Genomic DNA, 19584 nt, shown 5'->3' on the forward strand with positions numbered 1-19584 from the left:
CTACACACTATAAGAAACTTGGGCGAATGATCGTCCAGTTTTCCACCATGTTTCACAGCAAGTCAAAATAATACTAATTGTACGAAAATATTACGACAAAGACTTTTTTGCTGTTTATTGTTACTGATCATGCGCAGTCTTTCGTATCCAATTTTGCAGGTACGAAAACCGTACAAATATAGTACACATTAAACGAAAATCGTTAGATCTGTTCAGGTAAAAAAAAATTTTTGGAGTTTGTCCCTTCGGAAATTTTCATTTGGAAAGTCTCAATCAGAGGTCGGAAGATGTGTACACACTATATGAAAATCAAACAATAGTTCCTGGTACAGAATTTTTCTTACGATTTTCTTATAGTATGTACCCACCTTTAGAGTTTCCTGAGTGGTAACACGGTCAGCTCTCACGTCTAACCTTCTATGGGAAAAGTGTAATGACAGCAGCAGATTGATTTTTACATAGCGCCACAGTCACATTCTCCTGGCTTCTATGTCAATTAAACAGGCACTTTCCTCCTTGTGCTTTACAACGATTAATAACACTAGCCATATACTAGCTGACTCCCTAGTAATGTTTTTGATACAGGCATTGCTTGTAATAATTACCACTTTTTGACCACTAATGGGGTTCAGAAGCAACGGAAGTCTGTACTACTAGAGGAATCCATGCTGAATATTCTCTGTATATTCTTCCCTATAGATATTGTAAATGATCCTTATCATTTCTCATACAGCTTTGAAAACATATAATCTCAATAAAACTGCTGCAGCCACTGGTGTTTAGTGGTCAGTATGCTTTTTCTGATATTATTGAGCAAACTGCTCTTCTATGTGCAGTCAAGGAAATTTATAGGTGACTGCCTAACGCAGCAACACCAACAGTGATAGAAACAATGTGCAGCATTTAACCACTTTACCGCTGCTCACTAGAGCTCTACTGCGGCAAAGTGGTTCGTTATCGTCTGGCGACGTAGACCTACGTCGCCAGACACTCCCCCTTCTCGGCGGCGCGCGTGCGCCGCCGGAAGCTCGGTTCCGCTGTATTCAGTCACAGCGGGAGTCGGGCCAGGGGAGGAGCGGCCGTGATCACCGCCGCTCTTCCCCGATCGTCGGGGAATCGAGTCTGGAGATCCGCCCGCTTGTGTAAACAAAACGGGCAGATCTCCTAAGTGACAGGCAGGGTCAGATTGCAGGGTTCAGAACCTGCGATCTGTCCCTGTGTCACTCAGTCACCTCCCCCCACACACGTTGGTAAGCACCAGGCATACATTAACCCCTCCCTTTCCAATAAAATTAACCCCTTCCCTGCCAGTGTCATTTTTACAGTAACAGTGCATATTTATAGCACTGATTACTGTAGTAATGTCACTGGTAACCTCAAAAGTGTCAAAAATGTCAGTCAAGGGTCCGATCTGTCCGCTGCAATGTCGCAGTCCCGCAAAAAAAGAAATCGCAGATTACCGCCATTGCTCGTTAAAAAAAAAAACACCAAAAACGACAGAAATCTTTCCCTTAGTTAGTAAACGCAAAAACTTTTGCGCAAACCAATCAAAATACGCTTATTGCGATTTTTTTTTACCAAAAATATGTAGCAGAAAACAAATTGGCCTAAAATGATAAAAAATTTTGATTTTTACATTTTTTTGGGGGGGAATTTCATATAAAAAAAAATGTGAAAAATATTGTTATTTTTTCAAAATTGTCGCTCTTTTTTGGTTTATAGCGCAAAAAGTAAAAATCGCACAGGTTATCAAATACCACCAAAAGCTCTGTTTGTGGGAAAAAAAGGACGTAAATTTCGTTTGGGTACGGCGTTGCATGACCGCGCAATTGTCGGTTAAAGTCGCACAGTGCCGAATCGCAAAAAGTGGCCCAGACGTAAGACAGCAGAATCCTCCGGTGTTAACGTGGTTAAGAAAGCTTAGATAATGCACAGGGGGAGAATAGTGTTATTATTATTACAGTCATTTTAGGATGAACTCCAGTAAAACAACTAAATACACACTTGTAATACATATTGATTAACCTGTTTTCTTGTCAAGGGATTAGAAGCTGTGATCCTGGCAGCCCTGTCAGACAGCAGAGCCAGATCCTGGACTTCTCCACAGACTACAACACATTAATTGATCAATCCCCCTAAAACAGATATTTAAGTCTTCGCTAAAGTCACCCACTGTCTTCTTCTTTTTCTTGGGGACTCCAGCCATTAGATCTCATTTGCATAGTCCTGGCTCTGTTATTTACCACAAAGTCTTTAAAGTGATTGTAATAGCAGACCTTTTTTTTTTTTTTTTTTTTTAATGCATCCTATGCATTAGGATAAAAAGCCTTTTTTGTGCCTCAGTGCCCCAATACTTACCTGAAGTACCTCTAGATACAGCAATGTTGCAGGAATGACTCAGCTGCCCCGAACTCCCCTCCTCATTGACAAACAGTAGAGCAGCACCACTGGCTCCCACTGCTGTCAATCAATGTCAGTCAGCCAATGAGGAGAGAAAGAGGGCAGGGCAGGGTGGGCCAGGTCACGGCTCTATGTCTGAATGAATACAGGGAGCTCTGGCTCAGCTTGGGTCCCATAGCAAGCGGCTTGCTGTGGAAGCACTCAACAGGAGGGAGGGGTCAGGAGCACCAAACAGGGACCCGTGAAGAGGTGGATCTGGGCTACTCTGTGCAAAACCTCTACACAGGGCAGGTAAGTAAAACATGCTTGTTATTTTTAACATAAAAAAACTAGACTTTACAATCACTTTAAATAAAGCAGTTTGTTAGAATGAAGGTGTTTTTAGATCAGTGTTGTAGTTCAGAAACAAAGCACATTTTTATGTCTGTTAACAGTGGCTGTAGCTCCACCCCAGGCAGAAGCCAATTTATGGGCGTTCCTGTGGGGGGAGGTACAGTCAGCACTGATGCCCATGCCCCCTCTCCTCTGTACTGTGTGTTTCCTATTCTTAGTAATGTGCCTTTGATCTGGTAATCAAGAACAATAGACGTGTTCTGAATTACCTGATCACACGCCCATTACACAGAATACATACATGAGTTACAGTACATAAGAATTACAGTGCAGTTCAGTGCACTTTGCTTGTGTACTGTACTTTGTTCTGTACTGTACAAACACCAATCTTGAACACAAGAACAAGATCAGTGTCTGCTCCCTCTGACAGTGTACAGTCTTTCCTGTGTGTTAGCTGCTCTCTGCCCGGCCACTGTTTTCATAACTGTTCCCTATCCCACCACTGTCTCTCCAGCTGCTCTGTCTCTCCTCGGTTCATTTTCACACTTAGGAGAAAAGCCCAAACCCAATTATAATATCACCCCCTTACTAATTCTTTAGGCAGCTGCAGCTAGCGGAGTAAATCAGCAGGACTTTGAGGAACTAAAAGTACCAGCGCTGCTTGTTAACTTTTTTTTTTTTTAAACACAGCAGGAGAAATCTCTTCTTTTATGGTGAATGACAGCACTTGTCACTGCCAGCCGGTGTGTCGCTGGAGAGGAGTGCTGTCACTCACACCTTTATATCCTTGCTAGCAGCGTTTTTGGATAGCGTGGGAGGAAGGGGGGTAAGCTGTCAAGCAACACTGATCAGTAATGGTGGCATGGATTGGAATGGGAACAAGTACTCCTTGCACTAGGTCCCCTGGCGGGTTAAAAGGTATTTTCAAGTTTGGTACATTTCGTAATACACATTTGAAATACATGCATGTTTACTGTTTTATATGCCATAGGATTTGTAGTTTGTCAAGCCAGACATATAATCCATGCTGCAAAAGGCAGGAAGATCAGTTTGTTATTTTAAGGTTCACCTTCCAGGTAATTGGACTGGGGTGGTGATACTGATTTATTGTCCAATGATTAGGCTGGAGGTGGGGAGATGACATTGGAAGCTTCTTTACTGAATCAGAAACAAGCATACCACCTGCCTGACTGTCCAATCACAAGAATAAGCCACATTTTAAACTTTTTTAACAGGTAAAACAGTAAACATAAATTTATTTCAAATGTGTATTACAATGTAATATTCTATTTTAATGAATACACAAATAGAATAAATGGAGCTTTATCATATCAGCCTGGAGTTCAGCTTTACATGCAGATATAAAAACCTGGGAGCTCTTTGAGAGACTGTAACAATAGCGGACGCCCTTTAATGCCAATCCGGCAGTACATAATGCGTTTATAAATATACAATGTTTTTGTTGTTTTAGATTATACGGGCTTCTGCACAGAGCGATGTGCATGTGAAATTTACAAAGGCTAAGCTGGACCCTGACATATGAGAGCCGCTCGACTTATTTCTGTCCTGCTGTAAAATATTAACAAGGCAGAAAAAGAAGCTGACAGACAATGGGAAGAATGGATCAGAAAAGAAACTGCGGCAGGTCAGGAACTTGACACCCTGCATGAGAACACAATCACCATCAATACAGGCAATGACACTAACAAAAATGTATTTGCCTATTATTTTCACTCACTGCATATGCTCCAATCAGGAATGCTGCGTTAGCTCTTTTCCGCTGATCATAGCTGGTGTAGTGAACAATCTTCTTCCTTGACAAGCTGAACGACTGCAAAGAGATACATAATATGTTATCGTTTGGTCAACAAAAATCAGTTTACATTTTCTTAGAAATTTCAAATATCAATATTAAAGTGTAACTCCACTTTTGTTGAGAAAAAAACATTCCCCTCTGGGGGGGATCTATGTACAAAGTACATTGCATGAATTTAAACAAACTTTGTTGCAGATTCCTACCTTTTGTCATTCTGAAGGATTAGTGAATCTGTATTGCCCCTTTTACACGGGCGGGGCACGCCCGACAAACTCAGAGTTTTGATCAGCGGGGATCGATCCGCCGATCCCCGCTGAGCAGGCGGATGACAGCTACGTCTAGACTTACTTTGCAGAGACGGAGCTGTCAGATCCCCGCTCTCCTCTAAGGGAGATCTTATCCGATCCGATCCTCCAGACGGATGGAAAATAGGGTTTCCATCCATCTGGATTTCACGGATCAGATTGGATAGCAGCGGGTGTCAGCAGACATGTCTCCGCTGACATCCGTTGGTCCATTGGGCTGCATGGAGCATCCGATCAGGTGCACCTGAAAAACGGACAGGCGGACCGGATCATAGCCAGTGTAAAGGGGCCTATGGGAGTGGTTTTATAATCATCAATCAGCTGTTGCACCTGCAGGGCACTAATGAGGAACGTTGCAGGGTCTGCATCTCTTTAGACGTGATTTCCTTTTGAAAATTACATTTTTTTTGCAAGAGATGCTCAAAATCTGACTTGTATCTTAGTGCAGACTTCTGGGAAAATCAGTGAGCCAATCACTCAAGCAGGAAATTACATTACTTGGGGGGGGGTGTACAGAAGGCCTGCAGGTGGCCATATTGCATTGCATGTTACTGAAATATACAGCAGATTCAAAAGTAAAGGTAATTTTTAATAACCTTCAATTACAATATGACTTGTGTTGCAGTTGTATATGCTATATTATTTTTTTTTTTATTTGCTAATTTTTTTCCCACAAAATTAGAGTTACGCATCAACTTAAGCTGGCCATGCACTAGTAGATTTTCGAATGAACGTTCATACGTACGTGCTTAGGAAAATTCTCACATTCGACGCTTGATGAATGAAGTTCAATAATATTCCAAAATTCTGCTTGCTTTTAACATTTGATTTGATATGAACAGACCTTACCAAACGAAAACTACATAAACTTAGATATTTGTTAATTTGAGAAAAATGTTACATCCCGCTCCTTCGAAATTTTTCCTCACTGCGTTCAATGTTTAGAAAAATGAAGGAACGTTCTTAAAGCCATAAATTTCGACCGAAATTCTACTAGTGTATAGCCAGCACTAGAGAGAAATATAGCATTTTATTAAAAATAAAGGTATAAATTTATAATACAGGATCACCTGGCTAAGGAGATATCAGCATTACCGTGTTTACTTTCACATGAACGAGGCTAGATTTCTGCATGACAACTTAGCCCATGGCCTAGGGTGGCAAAGCTGCCATGGAGCTAACCAGATATTATGTTCCATTTCCCTATGTAATAAAAAGTTCCTGCCTACTACTTTGCAAGACAGTGGGATCCTCTCTGTTGCTATATTTACTGGGTACTTGCAGTTCTGTATCCTGGGTCTATACACCTGGAACAGAATTGCTGCACTCTGCATAAACATGTATGTACCGTGTATGCAACTTTCCTCAGCCTAAGTTCACACTAGTGCTGTTGCATAATCATGCGTTTTTGTAGCATGTTTTTTTTTTTTTTAGGGGGGAAACTAGTTGTTAGGCAGAAAACCTTGCCAAAAACACACCAAAAACGCATGCACTCTTATTGAAAATCTTTAGAGCAAAAACCACAGTAAGCTTCACCAAAACAAGCACCTGCACCTTTTCAAACATTGCACTGCACCATGCTGCACTGATGTGCATTATAGAGAATAATGTGATTTCCAATGTTGTGCATTGTAGTACGGCCGCAGACGCAGAAGAAATTGCACTAGTGTGAACAAGACCTTAAAGCAGAACTACACTTACTTTAGCCCCAATGATGCAGTGTCCAGGAGCTCTCTCGCTGGCAGCCAACATCTTTGACTGGTCTTGTTTTGGGTTTACAGCCATCTTGACTTGTTGGGCCAGGATGACTTAAGTAGTCCAGTCATATCATTGGATGCCAAAATGGTACACTATCGCCAGCCATACACAGATCAAAATTTGTCTGGTTTAGCAATGATTTTACAAAAGTCTCACTACCGATCGACTTCTGTACAAGCAGCCTGTCAGATGTGTGGATGCAAGTGCAAAATTTTCCATAGTCAGTGATGATTTGGGGCGCCATGTCATCTGCTGGTGTTGGTCCTCTGTGTTTTATCAAGTCCAAAGTCAGCACAGCCCTCTACCAGGAAAATCTAGAGCACTTCATGCTTCCCTCTGCTGACCAACTTTATGGAGATGCCAATTTTATTTTCCAGCAGGACTTGGTACCTGCCCACACTGCCAAAAGTACCAATACCTCGTTTAATAATACTGGTATGACTGTGCTTGATTGGCCAGCAAACTCACCTGACCTAAACCCCATAGAGAATCTGTGGGGCATTGTCAAGAAGAAGATGAGAGACACCAGATCCAACAATGCAGATGAGCTGAAGGCTGCTATCAAAGCAACCTGGACTTCCATAACACCTCAGCAGTGCCACAGGCTCCATGCCACGCAGCACTGATACAGTAGTTCATGCAAGAGGAGTCCTGACCAAGTATTGAGTGCATTGAGTGCATACTATACTGTACATGGCCATACTTTTCAGTAAGCCAACATTTCTGTATTAAAAATCATTTTTTTATTGGTCTTATGTAATATTCTAAATTTCTGAGATACTGAATTTTGGGTTTTCACTAGGTGTAAGCCATAATCATCAAAATTTAAAGAAATAAATGCTTGAAATATCTTACTCTGTGTGTGTCGCATTTATATAAAATATATAAGTTTCACTTTTTGAATTGAATTACTGAAATAAATAAACTTTTTGATGATATTCTAATTTTATGAGATGCACCTGTAGCTCTGCTCCAGCAGGCTCCCTCTATCCATTGAAATGATCCATCATTGCTGCCTCTAAGGCGCTCTCAGCCAGTTGCATGCTCACTTCCTCCACATACAAAGCAGGGTTAATAGCCATGTATGTTATGTAATGATACCAAGGGATCATCCACAGCCTGGAGCCTTGGGTAGAAGAGAACAGCACTGGAGCCTGCTAGGCCACAGATTAGGGTACGCAAATACACATTATACCAGCACCCATAGACTAAATAAGCATCTGACTTTTGCAATGCAGGGAGGCCCCACCGCAAGAATAAATTGTGTCTAATTCCCAGAATTTAGCTTTAAACACTTCATTTGCCCAGATTGGCACTGGTTTTGTTTTGTTGTTTATGGTAATGACCAACAGATGTCACATCTATTTTTACTATGCTTTAGTTTTGTATGTATTCACACACATCCTTAACTCAAAAGTAAACATTTGCTATGTTACAGGGAAGATATTCAAGTCTAAGTTTATCTAAAACCAAAAAAATTAAAAATCAGCACAAGGGGCATGACTTATCTTCAGAGAGATGTGTCCTTTGTGCTGCTGTGTCCTCCTTTCACAGAAAGCTTATTCCTCTGATATGCCCACCCACCCCTGCCCTCTTCCAGTGTGGCAGGGGTTAAAAGAACTAACAGGCTCTCATCAAGAGTGTCCAACTATGCCCACCCTGGCCTCTATTCATAGAAGCTACTACAGCTTAAGAGCCGGTTCACACTGAGGCGATCCGACTTCGAGGGGCGACCTGTGAAGTCGCGGTGCATAGCGTGCACTGCGACTTCGGCGCGACTTGCAGGGACTTCACATAATGGAAGTCAATGCAAGTCGCTCCCAGGTCGCCCCAAAGTAGTACAGGACCCTTTTTCTAAGTCGGAGCGACTTGTGTCACTCCTATTAGAACGGGTCCTGTGCTAATCAATGGCGAGCGACCGAGCGCGACTTGTCAGGCTGACAAGTCGCCTGACAAGTCGCGCTAGTCTGAATGGGGTCTTAATGAGTGAAACAAGAGCTACAAATATAGGACAGGTGGATGATTGATAGGTCCATTCCCACCATTCATGATTATGTTTCATTCATGAAAGCTGTAGAACAGCTTCTATGAATGGAGGAGCTGGGCAGAAACAGTGGGCATTGCCAGGCCCTCTTGATGAGTGCCTGTCACAGCCCCTTGGTTCTAACCCCCACTGCAAAGGAAGATTACAGCAGCGGGGTGGGGGGCCTCAGAGGAGTAAGATTTCTTTAAAAGGAGGACAGCAACACAAGGGCCACATCTCAATGAAAGTAAGATACCTTGTGCTATTTTTATATTCTTATGTTTTAAGCAAACTTAGGCTTTAATTGTGACTAAATAGTATCTTGAAAAAATGTTTAAAGTGGTTGTCAGGAGGCAGAGGGGGTGGGGCCAAACCGTGGCTCCATGTGTAAATGAACACACAGAGTCACGGGTTGGGAGCCTGTCTGCTTAGGTGAACCCAGCAGGAGGAAGGAGCCAGGAGCGCCTGTGTTGGACCAGAGGAAAGGAGGATCAGGGCTGCTCCCTGCAAAACCGCTGCACCAAAAAAAAAAAAAAAAAACAAGAATTTAGTATCACTTTAATCTTGAATTCCTACTGAAAAATAGCACTGCACATCCTAGTATGTGAAGGTACCTAGGCTGTGTACTGCTTCTGCTGGCTCTGACTGCTAATCTCACAAGATTTGGAGTGAGATTTGGTGATGTCATTACTGTTCTCTTTGCTGGAGAGGAATCTGTACTGCATGCATCTTTCTGTTTCTGCTGTATTCATTCTGTGGATCGGTGCTTTCTGTACTACTCCTTGAGCTTCTTGAATATTCCCCCACCAGTTTTCAGATACAATGGGGGTGTATTTTGGTTTGCATGACATGGTAACAGGTTTCCTTTAAAGTGCTTACATACACATGGGATGACTGTTGACCAATCTGGGCAATAATATCTGTAGGTACCTGCAGACACCCCTTGTTCAATCATTTTAGAAGTACTATTCAACAGCTCAAGTCCTAATTTTATTTTTACTCTGTTCAATAAATCCTAAAGTGTTACTAAACCCACAACAATAAAATCAGTCTGAATATGCAGTAAAGCATCCTTGTTATACTCACTGTGGAATCTAAGGGGTTAATCCGCTGCATTGTGTAAAAAGGCTGTTTGATCCGGTCTTCTCTGATCCTCCCCTCCTTCCACAGTCTCCAATCCATCTCCTGATAGTACAGAGCTCTGGGAGGCACTCTGCACATGCTCAGTTTGATGTGTATTGCTAGAGAGTTTTTTTTTTTTGGGAGGGTGCATGTGATTGGTACAGGGCCAATCAGCACTGTCCAGACAGAGGATCAAGGGTCATGCAGCCTCATAGAACAGTCAGAGGAGAATGAAAACCACCTACAAACTTTAACTAATTCTCGGCCAATCACTGCTGATAAGAAAAGGTATTTAGAAGTTTATATTGACTAAAATAATGACATTTCCATTAATGCAGGATCCTGGGTTTAGTAACACTTTAACTAAAATAAAGCTGGGATAACTGTATTTACTCTCTGCCCATTGCAAGAACATGATGCAGTCATCCCTTCCCAGTGTGCATCTAAAAAAATAAATAAAAAAATAACAATTTGCCCTCCTTATCTGCCATGTTATGTCAATATTCAGCTTTAGACCGGGACCAATAATTAATGAGGAATACAATTCATTTTCAAAACTTTCTATCTGAAGTACGCAGGAAGATGCCCTCTTAATAAATCTTGCCCTTACTGCAGATGCTAATGAGAAGCTGCAGATTGATGGTGAGAAACAGCAATGGATCCTAATGCAAAAAAATTGGATTTTGGACTTAACGTAAAATCAATTACTCTGTGTTCATTGAAGGACACAGCTCCTTAGGATTCTTGACCTTGGGTTATACTTCCCCCTACAGGAGTAAAACATCAGGCAGAAAAAGAACTTGACTACACCTATGGGCAGTCCCAGGAGTTAAACTCCCTCTCTCTGCTATAGGTACTCAGTTTTGTTACAAGCAATGTCAGAAGTATTACAACTCCATAGAGGGGTGGATACTGTGTCCATCAATGAACACAAAGAAATGGATTTTACGGTAATTTAAAATACCCATTTTCTCTTTCGATCAGTGATGGACAAAGCTCCATAGGATTCTTGACCATTGGGATGTCTCAAAGCAGTGTTAAACATGAGGGGTGGGAACAGCAAAAAAATTCCCAAGGCTAAACCTTAGCCAATTAGGCAACAGGAGTTCAACAAAAATAAAACAACTGGAACCCACCTGAACAATACTCCCCCAAAGAGGGAACAGACCCTCTAAATAGAAGCCTGCAAAACCTTGCAGCAAAAGGAAGCATCCACTTTATAGAATTTTGTGAAAGTGTGCACCGACGACCAGATGGCTGCCTTGCAAAGCTGCGTTACTCACGCCTGATGATGGAAGGACCAAGAAGCACTAAGCGCCCGAGTAGCGTTTCGAGGCCAATCGGTGAGCACAAATAGTGCATCTGACTTCCTAAAAGACCCCGTAGCGGCCAGCTGAATCACCCAAATTACATCCAGGGCATGCAAAGCAATTTCCTTAGGATGTTTTGGCCTGGGACACAGGGAAAGCAACACACCGTCTTCATTCAAATGGAAATCAGAGACTACTTTAGGAAGGAACGACAGACAGGGGTGAAGAACCACCTTATCTTTGTGGACCACCAAGTAAGGGGTGCGACAAGATAACGCTGTCAATTCCGACACCCTGCGAGCAGAGGTGATTGCCACAAAAAAGGCCACCTTCTGCCAATTTCCCGTATATTTTCAAAGAGATGCTTCTAGAGGACTGAAAGCACCAAGTTCAGATCCCAAGGCAGCAGAGGGAACCGCACCTGTGGAGTCAAATTATGAACCCCCTGAATAAAGGTACGCACCAGAGAGTGTGCGGCCAGCGGTTGTTGAAAGAAGACCGCCAAGGCCGACACCTGGCCCTTGCTAGTACCCAAGGCAAACTTTTGCTCAACCCCCCATTGAAGGAAGGTCAAGACCCGAGCCACAGAGAAAGAACGAGGCTGAAAACCAAGTGACACACAGCATAAAATGTATGCTTTCCACGTACGATGGTAGATCTTCCTAGAGGTAGACTTCCTAGCTTTTAGCAGTGTCGGAATCACCGACCCAGGCAAACCTCTATCCGTCAGCACCTGGCTTTCAACAGCCAAACCGTCAAAGCCAGTGACTGTAAGGCAGTCTCCAAGGGACATCAGTGACCAGGCGCACCAGGTTGTGGTACCAAAACTGGCGAGGCCACGAGAATGAACCAAATTCCTTCTGCCTCGATGCTGCGCAAGAGCCTTGACAGAAGCTTGAGAGGAGGGAAAGCATAGATCAGACGATACTAGCCCCACGACTGTGACTGTGCCACAAACCTCTGAACCTTTCTGTTGAGCCGAAGCGCCAATAGATCCACTCGGGGGTGCCCTACCGGAAACATATCTGATAAAATACGTTCGGGTGAAGGGACCACTCCACTTGGTCCAACGCCTGCTGACTGAGATAATACGCTTGCCAGTTTTCTACCCCTGAAATGTGTATAGGGGAGAGGGCCAGAGCAAAGCATTCTTCCCACTGTAGAATGCCGGCTACCCCCAGAGCTGCCATACACTTCTTGTTCCACCCTGGTGATTGACATAAGCCACAGCCATGGCATTGTCTGACTGAATCCGCACTGGACACCCCTGAAGACGATCCGTCCAGTGATCCAGGCACAACCTGATCGATCGGAGTTCCAGGACATTTATCAATAGTCTGGACTCCTGTCCAAACACCCTAAGCAGAGCTCCGACCCCCACCCTGACAGACTGGTATCTGTGGGGACCACTGTCCAATACAAGAGGAGAAAGGATTTGCCCTGTTGAAGAGCCAGAGAGCTAATCTACCAGACCAGAGGCCCTTTGGTTTCCTGTTTTAGCCAGATCTGATTGTCCAGAGACTTCAGACGCTTGTCCCATTTGGCCAAGATCTCCCTTTGCAGGGACCTCGTATGGAACTGTGCAAAGGGAACCCCCTTGAAGGTAGATACTATCAGGCCCAGCACCCGCATGCAAGTCCGGAGGGATGAGCATCTGCTGTACAGCAGGAGATAAAACGCAGCATGCAACTTCTGGAGTTTGTCCAGAGGAAGAAACACTCTGACTAGAGCTGAGTCCACAGTCAGACTCAGATAATTTTCTGTAAGGAATCAGAGCAAACTTCTGGTAATTCAGAAGCAAGCCGAACTCCCTCAGGGTCTATATGGTATTTTCCACGCTATCCACCAGAGCAGCAGAGGGCTCCGCTCGCAAGAGGAGGTCATCCAGATAGCCCAGTACTGCAATCCCCTGCTGACATAGCAACAGCAGATCCAGGGCCAACACTTTTGCGAAGACCCAAGGGACGGATGCAAGACCAAAGGGTAAAGCTAAGAACTGATAATGCTCCTCACCTACAGCAAAGTGCTGGTGATGGGTATATATTGGAATGTGCAAGTAAGCATCCTTGATGTTGATAGAAGCATGAAAATCCCCCTGATGCAGGGATGCCACTACCATGTGAATGGACTGCATCCTGAACTTCTGTACCCGCAAAAAGCAGTTCAGGGCCTTGAGATCCAGAATCGGACACACCTTGCCCCTTTTTTTTGGGATCGTAAACAGGTTTGAATAAAAACCCTGAAACCGTTCCGAAGTCGAAACCAGAACAATCACACCCCGAAGCAGCAGATCTTGCACCGCCCCAAAGAGAGCTAGCAATCCACCCGGGGACAGGCACACATTGGAAAGAAAGAACCTTTCGGGGGGCTAAGAACAAAACTCGATCTTGTAGCCAGACTGTATCACGTCGTGGACCCATTTGTCTTGCACCAAGGAGGTCCACGGGCCCAGTAATCAGCAAAGAATTCCCCCACACCCCAGGCACAGGTAAGGGCGCACCTTCATGTTGAAGGGGCCTTGTCCACGGGTCTGGAGAATCCTGCTCTCCGCTTGCCAGAGGACTTGAAAGGTTTTGAACCCTTGTCAGTGGACCCTGAGGGATGGAAAAAACCTCTTGTGCGCCGAGGAGGGGCCAAGTCTACGACGTGGTTCCTTACCCTTACCAGCATTTGGAAGAAAAGTACTCTTCCCCCCTGTGAGACTCTTAATGATGTTATCCAGGGTAGCCCCAAACAGGCAATCTCCCTGAAAAGGTAGATCAGTTAACGCCTTTTTGGAGATCTGGTCCACAGACCAACACTTAAGCCACAATACACGCCCAAGTACCACTACCGAAACAAACTCCGGGGGGGAGCTGCTCGCCCTCCAGGTCACGGCGCAAAACTTTAGCCCACTCAGTCAGAGTTTGCGACACCAGGGCAATGGTGAAGACAGGCCTAAGCGCCAAACCCGCAACAGTGAAGATATGGTTGGCCTCCGCTTTTCTGTCAGCCGGATCCTTAAAGGCCGGTGATTCCTTAACCGGGATCATGATCGCCTTTTTCAACCTGAAAATCAGGGGGTCCACCACCGGTGGAACAGTCCACTTTTTAAGGAGGGACTCTTCCAAGGGGTACCTCATCGCAAAGTGTTTAGGAACCACAAAGGGAAGTTTTGGACGTTCCCACTCTTTAGCGACAAATCTGTCAAAATAGGAGGGAAAAGGAAACACCTTCAACGCTCTAGACAGCTTGTGAGTGCCAAAGGGGACCGGCGCCTCAGCTGCAGCTTCAGGTGCGTCCTACATTTTTAAAGTTTCACGCACAGACACAATCAATGCATCCACCAGCGCCTTTTCAAGCACAGCTACAGGAGTGGAGGAATCTTCCTCACTATCAGAAAAGTCATTGCGCGTGGCAGCAGATACTGCAGGGTGGGCCACGTCCACAGCGGCCGAATCAGATTCAATATCTGAGGAAACAGATAAGGCGGGGGAAGGTGGGGTGCAATATTTGCTAGCCTGGCGCCTAAAAGCCACCTCCACCCGGAACACAAAGGACTCCAGGACCACTGTCAGTGCATCAATGGATGGTAGGGACCCCGAGGGCCTCGTGGCCTCTGAGAGAGGGTCAGGTGGGGAAAAGTGCTCCAAATACTCCATTAGGTAAAAGGGGGACCCCCACAAAAAGTGTCAAACACTGCTAAGGGACACCCCCACCACGCTGATAGCACCACCAGGTCTGCCATATAGAATACAGGCTACAAAAAAATGTCCGCCCGTACAGCTCCACAAGGCTCCCAGGGTCTCAGGAGGGATCCCTGGAGCCATAAAAAAACAGAGGGAAGGGGGGACCTGGGCACAGAGCCCCCAACAGATACAGCGCCCCCCCCCCTTCCTCAGCCAATAGCCCAGTCTCCAGTGGCATACCCCTCTCTCACCACCATTATAGCACCATTAGAGCACCATTCCCCAGCCCAAACCACCACACTACCCCAGTGGGGGAGGGGGAATCAGACGAGCCCTGCTCCAGACAGAACCTTTCGCCATTGAAATGGGAGTGCTAACGGCCAAGAGGAACGCTGCGTCGCAGGCTGAGGCCCCGTCGAATGCGACCTTGTGAGGCATTTTATTCGCAGGCTAGCCCCCGTTCAGTAGAGTTATGTCATGTCCAACCTAGCGTGGAGCTGTGGTCTGCAGCGCACGCTGGCTAGACTGGGGAGACCACTGGATATAGATTATCCAGTCCGTTGCCAAATCTGGCAGTTGATTGAAGATATCGCAGGAGAAAAAACGTGAGAAAAAAGACTAATTAAAAAGACAAGAGATCCCAGCAGTGAACTCGGTCCCTACTCCTGACTAGGCATAAAAAAACTGAGTGCCTATAGCAGAGAGGGGGAGTATACCTAATGGGACTGCCAACAGGCATAGTCAAGTTTGTTTTCTGCCTACTCCTGTAGGGGGCAGTATAACCCAATGGTCAAGAATCCTGAAGGAGCTGTGTCCATCAATGAAAAAAAGAGAAAATAACTGATAATTTTGGAAGGATTAAGTTCCCCTTACCAGACCCTCAATTAAGCAAAGGTGCAGATACATACATTTGTTTCTAAACTTCATTAAAGTAAAGATTTAAATATATTAAATATCTACTATTGCTCTGTCTTTAAAGATATTTTAACAGTGGAGGTTCACAACTGCTTGAGAATCATTCTTCATTCTGTATAACTTCCCTGCAAAAGAGCAATTTCCTTGTCAAAACACCATCCTTTTGGGAACAAAGCTAAAAAAATTCTCAATTTCCTGTAAAAATTATAACCATACCTTTAAAAAAGGTAGAAATGCAGTGTAAACAAAAACTTTCCTGTAGTGTCTAATAGCAGATCTGTTTAAATTAAAGTGGAACTCCAGAAATCAACTTCTCTGCAAATTTACATTGGCTCAGTGTAAGTATCATGATCTAATACAGAGACAGGGTCGTAGTTTGGGAATCCCTGATCTAATATATGGAGGGCAGCTGGGGATGCTGATTCACTGTAGTATAGCATGCTACAATCAAAGATAGCTGTGATCCTCTGCGCACTGCTCCAGCAGCTTCACCTCTGAGAACTAAATCCAGTGTTGCTTGCTCAGCACCACCGCCATTCAGAGAAAACCTTATATTTCATTTCATTTGTATTTTATACAAGGTGTATCCTGATTGGACGAGGAAGAGATTGTAATGCCACTGCGCCTCTTCTCCATTTCATCCAATCAGAGCATGTCTTGTATTTTTTGGGGAAAAAAATACAAGGTGTTCTCTGATGTCAGTGGTGCCAAGCGAGTGAATCCACTGTGTTTAGTGTGCAGAGGGTAGCTGCTGTTGCAGCGCACAGAGGATCACAGCAATCACTGCATGTACCAAACATTAATACAATGATTCAGCATCCTCCGCCTCCCCTCCCCAGGATATCAGTTATGGATACTTATATCAAGGCTGGCTGGACATACGTAAGTTTAAAAAAAACATAATTCCTGGGGCTCTGCTATAAGGCTGGTTCACGCAACAGAAACGCAGCCTGGATGTGTTCCAGATGTGTTTCTGCATGCACATTTTTTTTATGCATTTTTGCTGTGTTTCAGTGCATTTCTGATGCATTTTCAATGCATTTTTTCTCTTTTTTTTTTTTTTTTTTACAAAGTTTCTTGGGAATTTTTTATTTTTTTTGGCTGTAATGCATGTTTGATGTGTTTAGGTGCATTCCGGTGCATTTTTGATGCGTATTACATACTTCCAGTACAGTTATGTGCAGAAATAATGCAGCGTGTTCTACTTTTTTCTGCACTAGTGTGAACTAGGTCATAATTGGAACCCATAAAATCCACTGTCCATGCTTTTATGATGCAGCAAAAAAAATCACACTGGATTGCATCCGGTGTGAACTGGCCCTTCTACCAGGGTATGAATTCAAGAGAACCTGCCTATAATCCAAGTAATTCACAAAAGGTGTAGCATTTCCTACAGCCACTAATCAGATTCAAACCTGCCAAGAAGTTTGAATGTGACTGGTGATGCAGGAAGCCCAGAGAGGAAAACACAGTCTTCAAGAAGTACACTTCTACTGCTCCTCTGTGGTAGAATACCATCCATTGCTTTGTTCTCCATGGGAAGGGAGTTAATTGCTTGTATTTTCAAATGAACATTGCCTTGAGTTTCCCTACCTGTAGTTGTATTCTAGTGAGACCACAATGACTAGGATAACATTTCTCAACCTGCTTACTCAGGGAAACCCTTGAAAGATATTTCAGGTCTCAGGAAACCCCTGCTAAAACCAATTAATCTAGGGGTCCTTGGGACCAATGCCCCTTACATTGGTACTAATTAAGAAGATTGCCCTCCTTTGCAGTATTGGTCAGAATGGCACCGTTACAGACAGATAACACTGATGTCATGCCCATGGCTCTGCCATGTGTTGTTAGTCCCAGAACATTGCAGACACCATCAACTGTGAAGTCAATTAGCCCCAGCTCATGGAACCCCTAGCAAACTCTGGAACCCTGGTTGAGAATGGCTGGTCTAGAAACAACAGCTTGGTGATGGTACATTACTGCTCACTGGGCAATGGTTCAGCAAGTGCTGTGAAATGCTTTAAAAACCCAGTGGGCCACTTACTTAAAGTGGACCTTGCATGCAAGTCTTGCTATTTAGTAGTCTCCATCCCCATAGAAAAGAGGATCCCAAATCTCAGGGGAATGAACCACTGTACGCTCATGAGATTTGGTATCCTCAGCTTACCTAGGAAGTGATGTCACCAGTACCTTGGCAAGGTGAAAAGCAGCTGTGGTCTAAGTACTTTTTACCAGGTGTGAGTTAGCTTTTTTACATGGAGGGGTGATGGACAATTATATAGTGTGGGCTTACATTTTCATGCCAAGTCCGATTTAAAGGCCTGCCATACATAAATGTAATATACCTAGAAGTTCTTTCTTATTTTAGAGAAGGTAGTTTGCATACAGTAAGAAAGGATTTTATATTACTGTGTTAGAGGGAACATATCCACTAAAGGCAAATAGACTGCACTCTGGAATTGCAGTTGCACTCATTTTCCCCAGAGCTTAGTAAACTTTGGACTTTGTAAAGAATACACAATCAGGTGCAAAAAAAGCTCCACTACATTGACTAAACTCTGGGGAAAAGGAGTGCTTGCAAAGTGCACAGTGTATATGCATTTAGTAAATTAAAGTGGTTCTAAAGGCAGAAGGTTTTTTACCTTCGCCCCCCTACTTACCTGAGCCCCATCTTGGTCCAGTGAAGTGCAAGAGAGCCTCGACTCTCCAGGGACACTCACTCCTCATTGGCTGAGGCAGCAGCTGGAGCCATTTGGGCCACATTGCGGCTCTGTGTGTGAATAGCCATGTAGAGCCGCGGCTCAGGAGCAAGCCTGCTTGGGTTCCCCCAGAGCAAGCTGCTTGTTAGGGGGCACTTGGCAGGAGGGAGAGGCCAGGAGCGCTGGAGGATGACCCAACAAGAGGAGGATTTGGGATGCTCTGAACAAAACCACTGCACTGCTCTGCACAGGGCAGGAAAGTATTACACGTTTGTTATTAAAAAAATAAATAAATCAAGACTTTAATATCGCTTTAACCTCTACAGTCAGAGAACTGTATTGGAATGCCTTAAGTCAGATAACAATTGTGTATAAATGGTGCACTTATTCAGATATGTGTATATACCTATTTATACCAAGCATTATAATAAAATAAATATTGGATAAATATACAGTATAGTCTACTTCTCATAAAAAAGAACATAAATAGTTTTTTGTATGAGAAGTAGACCATATATTCATCCTATATTTTTCTTTGTTATATGGCTTGGTATAAATATGTATTTACACATATCTGAATAATCGCACCATTTCTACACAATTGATATTTTATTTTAGTGTTTGAGTTCACTAATTAATGGTTGCAGCTGTTCGCTGCTAGATTAAGGGGAGCTTTAAGTCATTCACATAGCAGCGCATATGTTTTTTCATAATATATCTTAAGTCAGATAAACATAGTGAAGACAGGTTCACTTTAAAATAAAAAATAAATCTATTCTAATATCATATGTACTGTAAATGGGATCAAAAGAGCCATTCATTTAAATAAATCCTATACTAACGCTATGTTCAGCTAGGATTCCTTCCTTGTTTGCAAAGGGTTTCTTGAGCTGTGGCTAACTGACCTCACATCTGATGGTACCTACGTGCTTTCAGGTCCAAAGCTGCTCGGCAAAGCCAGCAGCATGACTCCATTGGTCTTTTTTAGCTGTCTAAAAGGGTGGTCTTCTCACTGGCATACACTGGATTCCAGCTGCAAGAATTAGCGGATTCTTCGGCTTGAATGACAGGTGTATGCGAATAGTGGAGCCCGCTCAGCCTGTACAAAGTAATTCCAGGCTGATAGCAGCCATTGCCGTTCACATATAGCCATTTGACTGGGTGCAGGCTTAGACGCCTGTCCCTAACCACAGGTGTGCAGCTAGATGCGAATAGCGATGGCTGCTGTCAGCCCT

General features: G+C 43.9%; 1 protein-coding gene across 2 annotated transcripts in view; it reads right to left on the reverse strand.

Annotated features, from left to right (window-relative positions):
• The window catches only part of CDC14A (cell division cycle 14A), a 212075-nt gene that overhangs the window by 96110 nt on the left and 96381 nt on the right, over nucleotides 1-19584 (reverse strand). For both annotated transcript variants that reach the window (XM_082265809.1, XM_082265808.1), the window contains exon 4: nucleotides 4472-4564. In XM_082265809.1, coding sequence (XP_082121935.1) covers nucleotides 4472-4564 — 93 coding nt within the window. The remainder of the gene's footprint in view (nucleotides 1-4471; nucleotides 4565-19584) is intronic.

This window comes from Pelophylax lessonae (genome assembly GCF_965119305.1).
Source record: "Pelophylax lessonae genome assembly, chromosome: 8".
NCBI lineage: Eukaryota > Metazoa > Chordata > Amphibia > Anura > Ranidae > Pelophylax > Pelophylax lessonae.